Source organism: Dermacentor andersoni, chromosome 1, assembly GCF_023375885.2.
Source record: "Dermacentor andersoni chromosome 1, qqDerAnde1_hic_scaffold, whole genome shotgun sequence".
Taxonomy (NCBI): Eukaryota; Metazoa; Arthropoda; class Arachnida; order Ixodida; family Ixodidae; genus Dermacentor; species Dermacentor andersoni.
The window spans coordinates 53524757-53546477 of NC_092814.1; the positions used below are offsets into that span (position 1 = coordinate 53524757).

The window sequence follows — 21721 nt, forward strand, 5'->3', positions numbered from 1 at the left end:
AAACCAAGCACCAATGTGTTTCAGTACATGAGCTGTCTTACGTAAACAAGTATAATAGAAAGCTTTAGAATTGTGGCACCCAAGCCTAGGGTAGTGCCACAACCAGCGACCCGTTTGCATTCTCAAGTTACCCAAGGTGCTATGTGGACATTGACAAATTTTGCTATATTGTTGAATTCGCCATCTTGTCAGCTCTGATTGGCTGCTACAGCTTTTCTGATTCGCTTAAAATGCCACCATTACAGAATTTGACAATGTCCAGAATAGCACCCTTGGAGTGCAGGGTCTTCGGCTTGCATTAGCGTCAAGTGCTAGCAACGCCTTTACGGTTACAGGCGGAAATTCTAAAAGCAGTGCTTGAGAAATAAAATCCCAAATTATATCTCTACATGTGCGCTTGTTACGCATTTAAAACTCTAGGTGAAAGGTCAAAACTCTTTGTTCGGCTAGTTGGTAAATACTTAAAGCAATAACTGTAGCATTAACATTACAGCCGCAAGAAAGGTGACAGGACACGCACTGCTTCTGTTTGTCCACCTTTCTTGCGTGCATCCTGTTACGCTACTTTTATAGCTTTAAACACAGTAGAATTGTGTTGTTTTGAACTCCGAGAGGACTGAAAATTTATTCAAATAAAACGGACTCCAAAAAAAGAGAGCCCAGCGTTGAGGCAGGGCCTTGACGTTCCCCCGTGGGAGACCTGAGCTTTAAGCACAGTAGAATTGTGTTGTTTTGAACTCCGAGAGGACTGATAATTTATTCGAATAAAACGGACTCCAAAAAAAAGAGAGCCCAGCGTTGAGGCAGGGCCTTGACGTTCAGTAGAATTGTCCTGTTACGCTACTTTTATAGCTTTAAGCACAGTAGAATTGTGTTGTTTTGAACTCCGAGAGGACTGAAAATTTATTAGAATAAAACGGACTCCAAAAAAAGAGAGCCCAGCGTTGAGGCAGGGCCTTGACGTTCCCCCGTGGGAGACCTGAGCCCAGGTCGTGTTAAACCTTGCCGGACGTACAAGAAAGTTGTATCCATCCATCCATCCATCCACCCCACCCCACCCCTTTTTTTTTTCCTTGTTGAAACTACCGCTATGCCAATGTGTGTGTAGGGTGGCCAGGTCCTCTCAAGCTGTTTAAACAGCTTTTACTCCTGGTCTCCAGCAACATTGTTGCAAATAAACTCAAATTGAATTCAATTTCAAGTGTGGCAGCCGAGCAATTGTGCAGTACAATGCTCAAAACCGTAAATGAGCTCGCATTGAAAGTCCTATCTTTCCTCCATCAGTACGTGACATGTGCCAGAAGAAGCCTAGGTTCTGTACGAAGTCCAAGTGCTATAAGATCGCGGGCCGTTTGCTGTGGGTGTGAGGGAAAACATGCGACAGTGAGTACATAAGGATGGATTGATGCCCGCTGTCCTTTAGTGTGTCCAATGTTAAGGTGGTGTGATCGAGCCCATGGTAATGTGACCAAGCGCGTGCTAGGAGAGAGGGAGGGGGCAGAAAAGTGCATGCGGTAATGTGATCAATTGCACGCTAATAATGTGGTCAAGTACGTGCTAGGAGCTCCTTCCTGCTCCTTTTAAGCCAGATGCGAAAGGAGGGTGCGCGCCACTCTGCTTACTCCAGTTCGGTCTCAACTTCGCACGTCTTTCCTCGTTATTTTTATGGCACGCAACATTACAGTAGCTTGTGATGCATCGAACCTTCACCTTTGGCTTGGGTTTGTCCGAAAAGCAGTCCATGGGAGTGAGAAATTTTATTCAATTAACCGTTGCGCGGTTTTCAGAGCTCGAATTCACTGAAGTTCTTCTTTATGCAAATACATGGGACTTTGCCAGGACCAATAGAGCAGTTCAAATTATCCGTCAATTCAAATGAAGAGATCTTGAATTATCACGATTTCACTGTAATAATTTCCAAGGAGGCAGAGCTTAGCTGAATAACTTCTCTTGGGACATTTGCCACCAAGGCTAATCTTGGTTTTCCTGTCAAAAGAAATCCAAAGCATCTGCCATCATCCGCCAACGCAATCCAAATTAGGGTACAATGGCTGAAAACATACTGCTTTAGGCCTATGAGCTACAGGTGTCACAGAGCCAGTTTCGCCAAGCAAGCTCTCGCCCATGTCATGACATCTTTAGTATAAGTGATGCTGCTCGGGTGCACAAACAGGACAAAAGTGGCTCAGTACAACAGTTCTTGCCCGCACAGGACTATAGTGTCATACTGTTTAAAGTGTGGTAACCCCGGTGGTCTTTTTCAGTGGGTGTGTCACAGGAATCACACTCGCGCAAAAGACATAGACCTACCGTTCGTTGACAACCAACAAGAATCAGCAATGCATGTGTCAGTGACTGATTCTACAACCAATGATAATAGCAGTGCGATCATTCCACAAAAACCTGTCGACAATTCAAACACTGCTAAACGTCACTGCTATCCCCAGAGACAGTGCCGCTCACCTGATCATAATGTGCCATAAACTTGTGTTTTTCATTGCATCTGTGTTTAGAAATAAGCACGAGGGGAAGTGGCATATCTGTACATGTTTGCTCATGATAACGCCATGTATGCTCCTCTATTATGCGGCCGATATCACCCACCACTCTCACTCACTGTATGTGTTTATAAGTGCCTGTTGCAATGCCAGTGCGAATATTTCAAGGTTGCTGCAATGTGAAATAAACCATGTTTTAGTATCATCTGACCCCTTTTCCCGCATAAGCCCAAAAAACAGTTGTGATTAAAGCACACCCCTAGGCTTGGGTGTGTATCAGTCATTAACCTATCATTGTGTGCGTTTCACTCTACTACGTCTTTGAGTTTTTTTATACAGTTAGAACAGCCAGAACCAGAGTGTAGATAGCCAGCTTCATACAACTCGTTCACCTGAAATTTGAAACTCAAATCCATAATTCCCCTATTTATTAGTATATTAAAGGGTATTTGGGTTGTTGGTGAAAACAGCTCACCAATACGAGGCACACTAGTAAACAAAGAGGAATCATTAATTCTAAGCTACCTTTACACACTGTATTAAAGTAGTTTGGTACAAGAATTTTTTCACTTTTTTTATTTATTAGGTAGCTGCCAACTTCATAATCACGGTATTCATCCTCAATTTCTCCATCACACAGCAATGTAATTACATAATATTCTAATACAACCAGTTTAAAATGCATGGTGAGTGCAGTGTGGCTTAAAGATTGAAACAGGCCTGCGCATTATTTCAAGGAAATCAGAGGTGGTGATCACATAGATCACAAGCTGCTGACGCGCAGATCAGTCAGTCTAATGCAGTGGTCCCCGGCCACACCCCCAAAAGTGAGACGCACATCTGATAAACTCAATAAAAACAAAGGCCCACATGACCTGCCATTGGATACATAAGGCCTGTCATTTCCATGTGCACTAACTATTCTTTGAGGAGACAAGGAAGCACTGGAGCATGTCGACCAGGGAATAAGAAAGAGATGCTAAGCACTGCTTCCATCATGAACTCGGCATGCAGAATGGCTTTGTAATCAACAATCTGGAGCTGCTGTGTTGCAAACCGCCTTCACCCAAGCTGAAGCCACGGGCCGGCTCAAACGGGGAGAGAGTGTTGGCAGACAGAAACAACACGAAAGAAAGAGGTTAAAGCCCAGGACTTTGCAGCGATCGCATTGGTGAAGACATAAGTGCCTTTGTTGTGGAGAGGGAATACCCACTCATTGGATAAAGGAGGGATGATAAGAGACGCTGATTAAAGATAGAGAAGAGATGACGATGTGAAGAGAAGCCACAGTAAATCTGTTGTGCCAACATATTGAGCCTGTTGTTCTGATGTGATGCATTACCAGAAGTGTTGTATCACAGCTGGAGGGAAGGTATTTCGCTCAACGAAGAGAGAGGCCAATGTGGCCTGTCTAAGGATACACATGGCCTGTCGTCGCGACGGGCACTACCTATTCTTTGAGAAGACAAAGGAGACCTGAAGCATGCTGACCAGGGAAGAAAGCTATGCTAAGTATTGCTTCCATGATCTTGGTGTGCAGAAGGGCTTTGTCATCGACAAACAAACTGCAGAAGAAGGGGCACATGTCCGGATCTGTGCATCAGGGAAAGGAGGGATTCAACAAAGGAGGGGATGCATGCGTGCATTCGTGGCCAAGTGCACTCCCATTCTGCAGGGAAACAAATTAAGTAGGCTGGAGTGTACGATGACCAGGGAAGAAGAAAGCCACAACAAAGCACTGCTTGCGTGAACTCGGTGTGTGGAAGGGCTTTGTTAGCGATGGTTTGGAATTGTGAGTGTGCCATGCAGAGCTGGATCTGTTCATGGGGAGGAAGCAACAGGGCATAGTGCTAGATCTTAAAATTAGACTTTATGTGCCTGCTGTGCCAGGGTCACAAAGTGCTTGGAGGGGCCACACAATATCTGGGTGGAAGACTGGGCACTATTTGCTGCCATGTGCATGGGCACTATTTTGCTGCCATGTCGGGATGTGGGGAAACTACCCTCGGGGAGGAAGTCATGGTAGACAGAAGCAGCTCAAACAAATGAGGTTTGAGCTTGAGATTTAGCAGCGATCATATTGGTGAAGACACGAGTGTCTTTGTTGTGGAGAGGGTACTATGGAGCATCCACTCATTGGACAAGAGAGAGACAACAATTAGAGATGTAAATGAGATGATGATGTGAAAAGACGCAATAAATCTGAAGTTGTTATGCACTGATGAAGTGTATCGTCTAGAAGATATCTCCAATGCATCATGCAGAGAAGCAAGAAGGACCGTGTTTAACTTTGCCATGTCAGTCACTCTTTCCTCTTTCACTATACTCTTCTCCGCAGTTAACACAAGATAAGCCTAGTTCTCTGTTGTTGCTTCCCTCAGGATATAAAGCATGCCTCTCAATTTTTCTCCCCTATTAGCCCATCAGGTTTCTAGTACGCTCAGCTGTTGCCTACGTGATCATGGTATGGCCTATGACCACTGCACTGAATTTAGTGACCTGTACATCAGTTGTTTGTGATGCCATATGACCAGCTTCCATGATGTGACAAAGAGGCCTCCTTCAACCCAAAAGTAACACTGCACATGGGGGCATCATGAATTTGTTGCATTAAAGCAAGATGTAATTATCTGTTGTGCTCTTAAATGGACACGTACCATAATTAACGTGCTGATGGCTATCCATTTTGAAAAAACAAATATGTTGTGTTACTACCCTTAAACGCAGAGTTCTGGCCACTTCAAGGACACTTTTCTTCATCTCTCCCATACATCAGTTGAGAACATGACACTGCAAAAAAGTGAATTGTGCACGGAACACACAAAGCAGTGCTCACCCATGTCTTCAAGTGAATCAGCAGACAAAGCAGTCACTGCACCAGCCACTCCTACAGCTGCTGTAAGAACTTGGGCTTTGGCAGCATCCCAGCGGTTGAAGCCCGATTTTAGGAGTATGGCAAAGTCTCCCACTTCGTGGGGAATTTCATGTATAAGAATAGCCAATGTAGTCACCATTCCCATCTGCAAGAACGAAGAGGTCTTCATAAATTAGCCAGGTTTGTTACTTTGTTACAAGATCAAATAAACACTTTATCAAAGTCGATTTACTGAAAATCATCCAAATTACAAATCCTGAGTAATCCTTGTTAATGTGACATAGTTCACAGCGCACTTGAAATCTGCCGTAGTTGCTCAGTGGCTATGGTGTCGGGCTGCTGAGGATGAGGTCGCGGGATCGAATACCGGCCACGGCAGCCGCACTTCGATGGGGGCAAAACGCGAGAACACCCATGTACTTAGATTTAGGTGCATGTTAAAGAACCCCAGGTGGTCAAAATTTCCGGAGTCCTCCACTACGGTGTGCCTCATAATCAGAAAGTGGTTTTGGCACGTAAAACCCCCAAAAAAAGAATAGAAAAAGCACATTTGAAACTCATTTATGAATGATATTGTAGAAAAACTCGTTACCACAAATATACAGTAGCTTCACCTGGCAATAGCCTTTGAACAGGCTGAACTTGGCGGAGTACACTTTATTTTAATAAGGTCCACTGATGTGGTGTGATCCAGAATATTTCCCATATTTTGCCATGAGGTATTTTTGTTGTAAGAAAGTGGAAAAAGATTGTCTGCCCATCAATTGAAGTATAGGGCTAATGTAACACATTTTTCTATTGCATGATAGAGCACATTCTGGGCTTTAATAAATGCAGTTTAGAAGGAAACTGAAGGGGGCCATTATTTCGTTTGTTTTTAGTGTTCCTCCAGTTACTACGTAACGTCTGAGTGAAATGATGAGCAAAGTTGTCACAAGTATAAAAATTGGTGTTGGCATGCTTCAATATCACCGTGTCATACTGTACTGTGAAATCAATGTGCAAACTAATGAAAATGTGTAAAATGCACCATGCTGTGAACATTACATTCAAAACTAATGTCATAAAAAACAATGATGGCAAGTCTATTACCTTTGGTCCTTCACTGACTGTATTTTGAAAAAATACTGAGCTTGGATACTCTTAACCTCTTAAATATTACATCACCTCCAAAATGCATTAGTTTGTGGCAGCATGTACTCAGCTGCTTTACAAGGACAAAGATTACTTCAGGAAAACTAAATTTAGATTCATGTTCCCAGATTTTTTTTTTATTGGGGGCTGTGCAAATGTTCTAAATTTCAAACACATACAAATCGAACATTATTCTTTCAAATAGATGTATTCAATTTTTTAATTTTATGTGATCTTTTTTTTATATTTGATTATGGCTGAATGTATACAGGATTACTACGATTACTGGAGCCTGCCCAATATAGTAAAGGATCCATGCACAGTGTCAACTGGCCACTTAAGGTAGCCATTGTAAGACAACCAGCAACTGTGTTGACCTCTCACTTCACCTTTCACTTCCTGCCAATTACAAGCTCCGAATTTAACAGGCTTGCAAATAGCTTTCGCACGTACCAAAGGAAATAAATGTTTTATTCTTAAAATTTTTTTTCTATACATCTATGTACTTTAGAAGCAGGAAGATATGCAGCACTCAATTCGATAATGAAAGGCCTCATTTTTAAAATTTTTTTTATTCAATTTGACTACGAAATTTTCACTATTCTAGCATCCCTAGATTTTTTTCTTCATCACAATTAAAAATGTAATCTGGACATGCCCAGCCTATCTTCAGTGATTACACCATGATGCTGATAGATGTACATGACCTACCTTAATGCCAACAAGGAAACTAGCAGCCACAGCCAAGCCATGGGTGAAGTTATCGATGCCATTTGCCATCAGATTTAAGTAACCAGTGACCTGCAGGTAGAAAAGCAGAAAGCAAGCGGTAAAGCACTATAATGATAATGATATTGAGTTATATGTATTTAGGTGAAGTGTATAACTTACAATCAGCAGCTAAAGAAAATCTTTTTCTTAGTGCTTGAGTCTGCAGGCTGAAATTCTACCATGTAGCGTTTCTCGTAAAGAAATCCTGCTTGTGTGCATGTGTGTTCACATGCACATTTTATTGTGTTAGCATGGTCCATAAATATTTTCAGGTGATAGCTTGCACAACTGCAGCTGAGAAAGTGCATGAATTAAAAGTTCTTAGTTTACACATCTCCATCCAAATTTACAAATTCAGCAGTAAACAACTATATGCTTATTGATAAATTATTTAATTTATGTACATAAATAGGGAGGCATGTCCTGCACAATAATCCGTTTATTTCAGTGTAGCACAACACAGCAACAATACAACACACTTCTGTGTTGAACGTAAAACTGCTATTAAATGTCGCAATCGTGTATGAAGTAAATCAGCAGTTATATGTGTAGCATACAATTACATTCACAAAAAAATATCGCATGTGGTAAGGTTAATGCAGAACAGGCAAAACCCTCTGCACACATGATCAATAAAGTAAAACCCACTTGCAGCAATCTTTAAATGCCAATAGTATATTGTTAAAACCAATAACAGTTGTAACCAAATCAAGTTGAAATTGAAAAAAGAAACATTAAAACACACAATTTAAACTTTGCATTGCCTTACGCGAAACTAATCTGCATCTAATTTACATATATCTGGTACACACAGTTCAGTGAAGTTTTTCACAAAACTACACCGTTTTCAGGCGTTATTGCTGTTTTTGCTGTTCAATCACTACCCATGCAATTTACTTTTACAACTCCGTTCTCTCCTTTCAAGTCACAGGCAGTCGAGTCTAATTTCCCAAAAATGCAGAAACGAAAAGTTGCAGGGCTTTGACACTAAGATGTGGTATCGGCATTCCGCATCTACCAAAGAACCCTGGGCAACTTTGCTTCGATTTTGCTCGTACTAACCAGTTTCAGTTGTACCAACAAGGTAGCACAGCAGTATTGTAAATGTTTAAAAGGATGTCTTGTTGGGCAAGTTGGTCACAATTGATCTTGGGTACTAGACGCGAACACACACAAGAAACAAGGCACTCTGTCCCGTCTCCTTCCTTGTTTCTTGTGTGTGTTCGCGCCTAGTACCCAAAAAGTATTGTAAATGGTTTACTTTACCACAGAAGGTGCTATACCAGTAGTGCCACAGTTGTCCATTGTTACAGTAGATATTGTTACAACTGGATTCTCCTTTGTAGTTTCGTAAGTACTGCTGCTTAGCTTGATCCAAAAATAGAAGAGCAGTTGAGTAAAAGACCAGAAAAAGTGAATTAAAAGATCACTTGTATGACCAAAATTACTGCTTCAGATAGATTGTGGCACTGGCATCAACCTATTAAATGATGGAATTGGCTCAAGTGCAGAATGCAGAGGAACCTGTAAAAAAGAATGTTTCAACATGACAGTGCCCGTTCACAAATGCACCAAGCAAAAGCAATAAAGTGCTGTGAGAGTTTCGTATTGTAATTCGGCATGAGAGCTATGGGAACTCTCATGCAACACATGTAGCTCTCCATGGCAGAATAGCTTGTATGAGGACATGACAGCTACTCTGCCATGGAGTAGTCACCTACACTGTCCCTCTCTGTGCACATATGGATGCATATGTAACTGGAACTCAATTGGTAAGAGCATCGCATGAGTAATGCAGAGATGTGTGTTTGTATACTACCTGCGGCCAGTTGCTTTCTCGTCTACTTTCATTTTCATTTATTTACAATATCTACATTTCATTTAAATAAACAATGCTTTCTTTGTTGTCATTGTCTGCTGGCTTTATCTGGTTGTGACTTGTGAAGACTGGGCCCCTCGGTTCCCTTTCTTCCTCTGCTCAGCCTTATCACTTTGACATATTACTGTGTAATTACAAAAAAGTGTGTTAAAGCACTGCTTTGATGCAATGTACAGTGCTTGCGGAATAAAACGAGACAGGGAAACCATAAGTAGAACATTCCATATGTGCAATTACTTGAGAGTACCATGTCATGTTGCTACAAATCTGGTCACTAAAGGCTATGCGGACTCTGATCTAAGTATACAAGCCAAAATTACGCCAATGTAACACAAACTGCAGATTGTGGAAACGAAAGTGTGAGGATTAGGTAGCTGCAAATTGACTCATTTCATCTCATGGGTACTGTACATGACTCCTCTGTATCATACTATGACTACAGTAAGGGTTTGGCCGACACTTCACTCTTTCCATGCACACATACGGAAAGTGGCTCAGGCAGCATTCACAGCTCATTGGTTTTGATGTTTGATAGCGTGCTCACATGAATGGCTTTGTAGTTCTGTGGTGGTGAGACCGGCTTAGCAACGCCATTCTGGTTGACATCAGAGTGAGGAAAACTTTGCTCCACTTCGGGCCCTGTGGCTGAGAAGACCAGCTCAAGTATGATGAAGGTGAACACACCCAGTAGCACCCACAGGCCAAGTGTCAGGTGTGCTTGTGCAGGGCTCTCAGTACCTGTTGCATGCATGCAGAGCACAAAGTGAGAGAGCCATGGCATATACTAAAAACTGGTCACATTGAAACTGCAATGATAAGGCACTGATCCCTTCCTGTCCTAAATATGCAGCAGCTTGCAGAAAAAGAAGCAAGGAATAATAGTAAAAAAATGCCTAATAAATATTTTGGGTTCATGCTTGCAACTGCAAACTAGGGATAAAATATACTTCATTGTGCACAACAGACCATCGCTCTTGTCCCAATCCTATATAGAGAAATTTCCACAGTGCCCTTTTTATCCACAGCATCAGAAAGGCTTCTAAGCTTCTACTTCTGCTTTTAGGAGCTATAAATAAACAGCAGTTATAGCTGTAAAGAATCTAGCGGTTCAAAAGAAAACAATGGTATGCTATCCTTTAATATTTGTGGCCCACATAAAGAAATGATTAATAATAATAAACCAAATAAAGCCAAAACTGAGGGCAATAAAACCTAAGGATAGAATGAGAAGTGCAAGTGTTCACCCTCATTGTTTCTGACATTACAGGTATGTGCGAGGAGTCATCACCAGTGCACAGATATAAGCGCTGGTAGTGATAAACGAATGTATGGCTATCAAGAACATCTCTTGAGCACGTGTGGTGATGATAGCTGACAGAAAATTAAAGTTATTCACACTTTTCTCCACACTCAAAAGCTCATCCATACCCACAAATGTATAAAAATTTCCTATCGTTTAGTAACGACAACTTTAATACCTAAAGTACCCTACTTGGTTCTTCTGCATGTCCTGCAAACCTGAAATTATTGGAATGCGACAATTCTTGCTCATAATTTTGCTAGTTCTCTGTGGATACTGCATTGAGCTCTGCTTGCATTGAATGATGCCTTGATGCAGCACAGCTCCTGTATTAATGGCAAAATGTTTCTCCGTGCTAGTCAAGCATTTTCATATGGTCATGCATTGTTACCAACCAGCATTAAAAAAAGCGTGCTAGGCTATACAGCCAGCACTGTGAATATTCAGATTCCAACTTAAATTCTGCACTCCCAACTGCAACTATCATAGGATAGTTGTGCATAGCATTAAAGAATGCCAGTATTCCATTAGATCTCCTTTCTTATGGCACACAATGAAAACAATTAAACTACAAACTAAATGGATCTCATTCAAACTTGGAGTCGTAAGGCTCGGTGCACCCCAAGGATCCATTCTTGGGCTGCTTTCATTTATAATGTATATAAATGACTTCACTAGTATTCCTTGTACACAGCACATACTTTTTATATGTAAATGATGCTAAGTAATATTTTTTTTTTTCTTTCGTGTCAAAATAACTGTAACCTTAAGTTCAATGTAATGTGTGGTTGCAGCACTCAGCCCGCTGGATAAATGCTAACCAGCTTCAATTAAACATTTTGAAAACAAAGTATGTTCTGTTTACTTCTTGAAAAAAAAAAACTTGATGACCGATTCTGTCTTAGGTAAGAAAACATATTATTAAGCATGAAAATTCACAAAGACTTGTTAGTGTTGTTTGTGATTAGCACTGAAGCTTGAATGAGCCTGTTGCGATAGTAAGGAAATTGTTACTGAAATCATTGGGACTTTTATATATAAACGCATGCTTTCTGTGTGGCTTAAAACGCTGCTATATCACAGCCTTATAAAATCCCAACTACAATACTGGCTCTTGGTTTGTTTTTTTACAATGCAGCGAAATATTTCTGCCCTTCACATATTACCAAAGAGCACAACATGTGCTATTTATTGCTTAGACAGATATGAACATTCTATGCCACATTTCATTTGATCTAAGATACTACCTTTTCAACACTTAATACAGCTTAAGATTTCTGTGTTTGTTTTCACTCAAATTTACGATTCCCTGATGTATTTACGCAAAAATAGTATGTGAAATGTAGTACCTACAATTTCAGGGAGGTTCAGTTTATTGTACTGCACAGTCAAACTAAGTACAGTTCTCAACTAGTGAACATGCCGTAGCAACTCTGCTTGATCATTCTCTTGTTGTATATGTTGCATATGATGATACGAAATCCATTAAGCTACTTAAATGCCTAATAAAATTATACTTGTTACCTTGCATGTAATATATTCTCACATTATGCTAATGATCTACAATATGTGCTGTTATTGTTTGTCGCTGTACTTGTAACTGTGAGGTGGCTGCCTCACATTACCATGTGTGAAAGTTGCACTTTTTATTTTGACTATACAAGTGCCCCGGGGCCTTGCCAGGCAAAGCTGTATGCCTTTAGTACCGATGCCCCTTGACATTCTTGTTTACTATTATATTCCATTCTACATAAAAACAAAGAAGAATAAGAACAGAACGAATAACAGACAATGATCACACAACGACAGTCCTGTGTGTTTTGGGCCAGAGTGAGGAAATGGGAAATAATGGCTCTTGTATAGTCACTACATGCTCTGTTTAGACCTTGCATTTCGTCAACTTTCAATGTGCAAGTTTGGTTTGGGCCCTTTTAAAACAACCGCAACATATCCGCCAGTAAAGGGGCGCCGCGGTGCTCCGCCGTTTCGAAAGCGGCCAGTCAGTCATGCCCAGTGCCGTCGCTTCTGTGAACAAGCAGCGCTCGAATGCGAGTACCCCAGTCGCTCCAGTCAGCTCTCTCCCCACAATGAGCGCGGCGAGGATCTGGACGACGTCACCGCGTTCCCGCGTATGCGAGCAATAGTACGCGTAAAAAGGATGCGCGCCGCGTGGAAAGCCGGCACAAAATACGGCCAAGGCGTGGACGGCAAGGCGTGGGCCAAGGCAACGCGCACACCGACGCCTGGAGACGTATTTTGTAACGATCCATTTGTCGTTCTTGCCGTCCTTCATTATTGGCTCCAACGCCATGGCGCAGCCATTATGGCAGGAAAAGATAAATATGAAAAAAAAGAGCGTTACAAAGTACCCTCTCTCGTTGGCCAAATAAACGTTCGCTGCACAGTAGCCTGAGCATTTGCAGAGATGCCTCTTCAATCAGCGCGCCCACGCGGTCACGGGGGGCTGAAATGAGAAAGGGAAACAAAGCCGCCGAGACCGGCCGACCCGGCCGACGGCACGTACGCCACTGCGCCAGCATGGAACGGGACCTCCGGCCAAGAGTCGTCATCCCGGAGGTGACCAGTCCAGTGGTATTTTAATCTGTTCGTATGCCGTTCGTTGTGGACTCATTTTCATTTAATAAGCCATTCCGAATTGACGACGCGCGCGTTTTAAAGAAAGGCAGGCAGCGTCTCGAAATTCCCAGTGAAACCACCGGATGTGACGACAATCTTACGTCGAAATATTGCGGGAGCTCGGTCGACGTGCATTTGAGGCTTCGTCATAATAAAGAACCAGTCGGCATAATTCAACTTCGTTTTGAAATAAGCGAGCGCGTAGTGTTGGCTGTGTGCATCTTTCTTTTCGTGCGTGCGCGTGCCTAAACAATGAATACAAATGTTTTTAGTGTGCAGATATATATTTCCTTTCGTGCAGTGATGCTGCTGGTGCAAAGCCTGCTCATGCTACGGAGTCCACTAAACATCTCGTTAGGACATTCTTATTTGCGCGGTTAATCATGTCAATGAAGGGCGAACGTTTATCCGGTGTTCCTCATTTTCAACCAGTGTGTCTGAACGATGCGTACGTTTCGGCAGTCGTTGATTTTCCCCTTTCTGCGCCTAAATGTTCTTACTGATATATGACGATGCAAATTAAGTTATTAATTCACACGGTAACATAACGAACCTGCTGCTTCTAATTATGCTATTATGTCAATATTTTCATGCAAGAATTGACTGGTTATGCAAAACAACAATGAAACTACTTCAGCTCATCTTTCAAGATAAATGGACTAGTTCTTGTTATAGCATCCATATAAGAACTGCAGACCGCACAAGTAGTGCTCACTGTAGAAGCCAAATGCTATTGCTCTGGTGGTCTTACGTAAAACTTCACGTGCTCGGCACTTACCTTGAAGTCTGGCCGGGAGCATATCTACGATTTTGATGTGCATTCTGACTGTGCAACGTTCTTTTTTCTTTTTTTTTCCCCTCTAATTGGAGTTTTACGTTCCTTTTAGCAAAGGTATATATAGTTGCATCCCAGTCATCATCAGTGCTTGTCTGCACATTGGAAAGACACGAGAACAGCCTGATTCTATCACAACTTCAATATAATTTTGTTTGATATAGTTAATCATTTAAATGTTGCAGCCGTTACCCAAACACAAATCGGCAAGCGTCTAAGGAGCGTTGCATAATTCGGTTTTAAACACTGAATAAACTTTATCGCTTTATTAACATGATTGACTGCGCGAGTAAGAATGCCCTGACGAAATGTTCACTAGACTCAGAAGCATGAGCAGTCTTTGCACCAGAAGCATCACTGCGTAAGTTAAGCTTCGCCGCAGCACAGTTGGTTATGCGGTAAAGCACATTAAAAGTGGAAAGGTTCGATTACGAAAAACAAAAAATATGCGGCAGACAACTGTAGACTTAACCAAACCAGCTAAACCATTTGCTCCAGCTAATACAAAAGCGACCAGAACAGCTCGCAAGTGCGCGATGAGCTCACACTCAACGCGCTTGGCGCTCCAGCCAACCATGTGCGACGTCAAATCTGGAGCAAGAGTGCCTGGACTTTCATGCACAGCGGCTTCTTAAGAGGCGAATTGATCTCATGGTTGATAATGCAGTTATACGCAAGCGAGTTTGTGAGAGAATACTCCGAGTTTTGTGTCCTCAATGTGAGATACAATATGACATCGACTAACGTCTCGATATGTATCCACACATTGGACACGTTGATTACCGCAAGTTCTCGCTCAAATCAATTGAGTCGAGTGTCCTCATTCTCCAGGTATACTATTCACTGCTCGCTTTCTTTCCTTGATTTTTAAAAAAAATATGCTTCCGCGCAATCTCATCTTCCTCACAATGCTCGTCCGCTGAGACGAACGACGCTCCGTGCCTATAGCCATGTCGTTGACGCGGTTTCAACTGACCGTTGTAATTCATCGGTAGAATTTTCCTACCAAATGTGTGCAGGAGTACGCATAAAAGGATGAACGCCTGAAAACTGGACGGCCAAAGGGAACTCGACCTGTGCCGAGAGCGCATCTGTGTAGAATGTGCTTAAGTTTGGTGGAAACTCTTCCGGCCTGTCTCTTATCTGGTTGTAATCTTTCCCGAACGCTACCTTTCGAGCGTCCGTCGCAATCGCTCTGCCGGCAGGTAAACCACGTCTCCTCGCCACTGAGATGCCAGTCAGTCTCGTATTCATGCAGTCCTTGACTCGACCCTTGCCACGACGATCACCACGACTTCTCATACGACGAGTCATTGCTCATCTGGTCAAAAGCTATCCTGTGTTGATTTTATAAGGATCCTGGCCATTGGTACATTATATAAACGTTTCTATAAAATTAAGTACAGATGTCTCTCAAGCTTCACTGAGAGGTCTCTACACGCTGTTAATTGGGAAGCTAGCTAGTATTAACCTCGCCGTGGACTGCGCTAATTCCACGACGTACAATGCTTTAGCTTTCGCTAACGGAACAAGTAAGGCTCAGAACAGATCAAAATGCAGATTATGAATGAAAGGTGCAAAAGCGATATATATATATATATATATATATATATATATATATATATATATATATATATATCAGGCACGTACCCAAGGGGGGGCCCGCCCCCCCCCCCTGAAATTAGGCGGCATACCCCCCCCCCCCCAACCCCCTATCCGCCCACGCCACCACCCTCACACGCATTCCTAAAGCGCCGACAAATCAATCTGCTCGGCGGTCAACATTTTGCTGCCTTTTACAGCGAAAACAGTGCATGACTAATTTCCGTAGTTCTTTCTTTTTCTTTCTTTTTTTTTTTTGGTGTCCGTTAACAGAAAAAATCATCATGTGGGCCGATCCTGGCGATAGTGCAAAAAAAGGTCCAAGATCAATGGCACATGCCCCTGTGGACTCGGGAACCTGTAACGCGCCCTTCGGAATCTTCGGGATGGGCCCACGTATGGGGAGCGCTTCTCCGGCGCGGGTGGGCCCGGTATTGCAATATCTTCGGGATCGGCCTACGTATGGGGAGTTCTTAATGCCTGCTTCACCTCCACCGCCCAGTATTGCACTATATTCAGGCCGACCCGCAGCGGATGTGAAACACTTTGCTTTTCGTTTGAGAGCTTTGACTGTCAGCTTTCGCTGCCATTCCATCTTCACGGAGTAGAATAGTTGTCAATTTTTTCACTCCTTCTAGATGGCGATAGTTATCGGCACCTTGTGGGGTGTGGAGGCAAGTTTTCTCATCGATTCGGTGCCCGCGCGATTAACTCAAGATCAATTCAGTTGTCACCATCTATTGCAGCAGGCAGGGCGTAGTTTATAGCTTTAATTATGATATTTTATTTATAATGCCAAACAAAATTTTTAGTTCACCATCTATTCAACGATCACGCGCAACGCTGTTGCTTTGTTAGTTCAACCTTCTTTGTTCAGACTGATCCAGGGGCCAGGAAAGGGATTCGGTTCACGGTCAGCTGGTCTGTATGCTTGTGGAACGAGTTGTGGCCGGAGAAAACGACAATTGCGTTTAACTTTTCCTTTTGCTTCATTATTTCCTCGAGTGACGGCTCCCCGCGACGCTGGCAGATCCTCGGAACCATATATCCGCGATATGCGTTAGATAAGGTGGAAAATAAAATATTGCGAAACAGCGTCCAACTTCAGACATTGCAATAACCGTTCAAACCATAAGCAATATGACTGTCACCCGTTACCTCGTCTGGTTTTTCCCTAATTGTACAGCAATTTTCAAGCAAAATTGGCAACTGGGAACAAGAGTCGCAAGGAGATGAGAAATTAAGCTATCTATTAAGGGAGAAAGCCAAGGTGACAGCCAAACAGGGAGGAAAAGCGAAAACTGTTTGTAAAAATATTTATTAATCAACATCTTCTTATTTAAAAAGGAAGCAGAGAAAGCGCCGCCGGATGTGGAGAATAATTCCGTGTGTTTTGAATGACGCTTCTACAGTTATCAATCGAGCCGCCTGACGTAGCCACTTCCCTGTTGTGCTAATGGGGGTGTTTTTCTAACCTTTCGTGGTGGGCGCAGTACGTCTAGTACCGCAGCGTCCTGCTCTCTACGCGGTTTTACGGGACTCCTGACCACGCATCGTTACGTAACTTCCCAAATAACAACACGAGTCGGTTTTGGCACTTGGTAGAGCAGTAAACGAGGGATCCAAAAGAACTGTGATTGTTGCAAAAATAATCATTTCTCTGTAATTCTTCCAGAGCTAATTCAAACATCGCTACTGGAAATCTTTATTTTGCACTTTCACTTGTTAACTTGTTCTTGGCAAGGTTCTTCATGCTCATCTTTCATGCGCGAGTCCATTTGATGTGGTTCGCTGTTTGCCAAGTAAAGAGGTGTATCTCACAGGCGTGCCTGTGAGATACACGTTATTTCAGTTCTCTTTTGCGGGTTTACTGGTATTTATGGCGAATGGTGGGATTATTCACATTTGTACTAGTAAAAGTACCCTCCCCCTCATTTGCATAGAAAAGTTACCTTGGGTTGGGCCCCCCCCCAAAAAAAAAAATCCTGCGTACGTGCCTGCTATATATATATATATATATATATATATATATATATATATATATATATATATATATATATATCGCTTATGCACCTTTAATTCATAATCTGCATTTTGATCTGTTCTGAGCCTTACTTGTTCCGTTAGCGAAAGCTAAAGCATTGTACGTCGTGAAATTAGCGCACAGTCTATTCTACGGCGAGGTTAATACTAGCTAGCTTCTCAATTAACAGCGTGTAGAGACCTCTCAGTGAAGCTTGAGAGACATCTGTGCTTAACTTTATAGAAACGTTTATATAATGTACCAATGGCCAGGATCCTTATAAAATCAACACAGGATAGCTTTTGACCAGATGAGCAATGACTCGTCGTATGAGAAGCGGGGTGATCGTCGTGGCAAGGGTCGAGTCAAGGACTGCATGAATACGAGACTGACTGGCATCTCAGTGGCGAGGAGACGTGGTTTACCTGCCGGCAGAGCGATTGCGACGGACGCTCAAAAGGTAGCGTTCGGGAAAGATTATAACCAGATCAGAGACGGTCCGGAAGAGCTTTCACCAAACTTAAAGGGACACTAAAGTGAAACAATAAATCAGTTTAGACTAATGAAGCATTGTTTCTAGAACCCTGCAGGCAGTAATTAAAAAGAATAGTTTGATTATTAAATGAGAAAATGAAGGTCCAAGTATCAGTATTTGAATTTCGCGCCGAAACCCCAGCGCCGGTACGTCAGCGTGACGTCAGGGATTACAAAGTATATTTTCGCATTTGGGCCGCGTTGGCTGAGTAAAGGTTCCCGAAACTTGCCATGTTTAATATTCGGTCCCTTTAGAACACAATTTTTCGCATTTGGGCCGCGTTGGCTGAGTAAAGGTTCCCGAAACTTGCCATGTTTAATATTTGGTCCCTTTAGAACACAATTGTGTTCTGCCGGGCCAACCCATCTGTACCGCTATATATAATTCGTAGGCCCTAGAAGATGCCATAAAAATACATGACGTCACAGCTACCAGGTGCGGGAACTTAAGTAGGCGTCGCCATTCGTATTTCGTTCTTGCGCTCTTTCTGGCTTACGAAACGTCTTATCGTTGTAAGAGTTGTGTTTTTGGTGTTTTAGAAAGGTAATTTACTGATGCAGAAGAAATCATTTTTCACTTTAGTGTCCCTTTAAGCACATTCTACACAGGTGCGCTCTCGGCACAAGTCTGCCAGGAGCGAGTTCATGATAGCAGTGCGTGCATATAGTTTCGACAGAAGGAGGAGGAGGAATAGCCTTTTATTTTCGAAACAGTATCCCGGGGTAAGCCCCGGTTCTACTCTCGGTGGGAGGAACCATGAGGAGGAACGGTATGTATGTAGGTATGTATGTATGTATGTATGTATGTATGTATGTATGTATGTATGTATGTATGTATGTATGTATGTATGTATGTATGTATGTTGTAAATTCGTTTTCCTATTATAAGGTGAAATAAAAATCCTTGTTTTCTGCTGTCATCTTCTCCGATTGTGAAGCAGCTGTCAGGAACTACGCTGAGGGTCGCGTGTCCACAGAAGCACTGAAGATATTGAAACACCGCACTACTCCGATCCCCTACACCTGCGTGACATGGTTTCCTGGGCACAAGGGGCTGATGGGGAACGAAGCGGCACACGCCGCGGCCCGAGGCCACACCTGCCGGGCCAACCCTTCCTACTCTCGAGACGCCCGGTCTGCGTCAGCGGAAGCAGAGGCCGTACCCATCACCTACTCAAGGATCCTTCAACATAACAGGCTGGAACGCAGGGTGTACCCACCACCTCACCCAAAGCTCAGCAAAGAAGAAAGCACTACACTCAGAAGACTGCAAAGTAATACTTACATCCACGGAATCCTCATGCATAGACTATACCCAACGCTACAAGGATACCACTCCCCAATGTGCGGCGTACCGGACATCTTAGCGCACCTGATCCTCGAATGTCTATGGCATCTAGACAAAGACGCATTGCCTTCACCGAGAGGCTGTTGTAACGCCAGACAAGAAAGCGAAGACCTCATAGAAACGTGGGAGGCCAAGCTCGTCTCCGAGGACCTGGAACAACAACGACGCCTCGTCGCCAGGGCCAAGGAGGCAGCGAAGGCCAGAGGGTTCCTGGAATGGGGAGACCTCCCACCGAGAGTAGAACCGGGGCTTACCCCGGGATACTGTTTCGAAAATAAAACTTTATTCCTTCTCCTCCTTCTGTCGAAACTATATGCGCGCACTGCTATCATGAACTCGCTCCTGGCAGACCTTTCCTACTCTTTACTTTGCAATCCAACTGACGAAGTTATTGAATTACAATCATGGCGTCATGTAAGCACAACACTGATATAACCCACAGCCAGTGCCGGATTAAGGTGGGGGCTATGGGGGCTGCAGCCCCGGGCCCCCAACTCTCAGAGGCCCCGCTCGACCCTTTGAAAAAGAAAGGTTGCTAAGCATGCTCGCTGCCCACGTTGTGCATATGTACATTGTAATGCACGTATGTACTATTGTACATACTTGTTGTACTTGTAACTGAATGAAGATTGAATGCCTAATAAAATGTTTCTTGTTTTGAAGAACATGCCCTTCTGTTCTTATGGTCCGTGCTGTATGCCGATGCGGCACTTAGACTAATTGTAAATTTGTGATGGACTGACGCTTTAAACATACCGACGTGTACGTCAGATAATAAGCGTTAAATAATACTAGAAATCACGCCAAGAAATTAGTTTCCCGAACCCATAAAGATTATGTATATTTTATCACTAATCAGCAAACGTAACATGCGGGCTTCCAAAAATTCAGCGCCTTGAAGGGTCACTAAAGGCAAATACTAAGTCGACGTGGATTGTTTAAATGCCTTTCCAGAAACCTCGCAACACTTGTTTCGCGCCAAGAAAAGACTTAGTTTACGAGAAAATTGTATCTGAAGGGTCTGAATACCTTTTTCGAAATTCAAATCTCCCGCCACCCAACCCGGGGAGTGGTGACGTTGCATACGCCATCACCGTCCTTTGTCGGTGAGTAAAACGGCGCCCGACGTAATATAGTAAACGGCGCCGACAGACGTCGGGCGCCGCCGTAAGTAATTGTAACTTACAATTACTTTTGTGAGACTTAATTAGTAACTACAGTATTCTAACTTAATTACTTTTAGTGGTAACTTGTACTTATTAATCAAGTTACTTCTAAGTTCCTTGCATGATCATGCTAAATGAGCTGTGTTTGCGGCTCAACCCGCGCTTTCAGGAGTCCTCTATCATGGAAAGCTTGTATAAGCACATAAAATAAGTCAGATGTTATAGAGAGAGAGAGAGAGTGAGTGAGTGAGTGTGAGTGTGAGTGTGTGTGTGTGTGTGTGTGTGTGTGTGTGTGTGTGTGTGTGTGTGTGTGTGTGTGTGTGTGTGTGTGTGTGTGTGTGTGTGTGTGTGTGTGTGTGTGTGTGTGTAAATGCAGCCCGGGGCTCAATCTGCCCTCGCATACTTTTTGAAGTTTTTCATTATCATAAAACCCAGTCATAATCTGTTGTATCAGTGGCGGAGTGGGCTGTGGGAGGGACACTGCCCTTCCCCTCCCCTGTATTGAAGCTGTGAATCTGCGTATACAGGCTGGCTTCCGGAGCCAGCCTGTATATGTGCTTGTAGCTAACGTTTAGTTATGACGATCATATAACATCGCGATGAAGCAGGATATGATATGCAATGGTAATGGGTAAAAAATATCAACTGTTGCAGAAAGATAAGTCAAGCATCGGCCAGCTGAGGTTTATGCGCAGTTATCAAAATGTACACGAGATCAATGACGTGGTGGCTAATTAGCGGCTATGGTATTGCGTTGCTAAGGTCGCAGGATCGAATCCTGACCGCGGCGGCAGCATTTTGAGGGAGGCGAAATGCGAAAGCGGCCGTGCCCTGTGCATTGGGGGCACGTTAAAGAACCCCAGGTGGTCAAAACTAATCCGGAGTCCTCCACTACGGTGTGCCTCATAACCAGATCGTGGTTTTGGTACGTAAAACCCCACAATTCATCCACGATAACAATACGGTAAGTACGGCTGGGAGTCCGCCAGTGTTAGACAACTGCTAGAGCGATGAAGACTGCGCACGGAAAATGAGTCAAGAGCACCGCCCCTCTACAGTTTGCCGTAAAACCTTTCTTCCCGCGTACCAGAACCGCATTCCTTAGGACTCCATTGTCGG

At 43.2% G+C, this 21721-nt stretch overlaps 1 protein-coding gene across 2 annotated transcripts in view; it reads right to left on the reverse strand.

Moving 5' to 3' along the window:
* Zip99C (Zinc transporter Zip99C) overlaps window positions 1-21721 on the reverse strand; it is a 48915-nt gene that overhangs the window by 4893 nt on the left and 22301 nt on the right. For both annotated transcript variants that reach the window (XM_050193434.3, XM_050193433.3), the window contains exons 3-5: window positions 9702-9895; window positions 7219-7308; window positions 5335-5518 (exon numbers count right to left, since the gene is read on the reverse strand). In XM_050193434.3, coding sequence (XP_050049391.1) covers window positions 5335-5518; window positions 7219-7308; window positions 9702-9895 — 468 coding nt within the window. The remainder of the gene's footprint in view (window positions 1-5334; window positions 5519-7218; window positions 7309-9701; window positions 9896-21721) is intronic.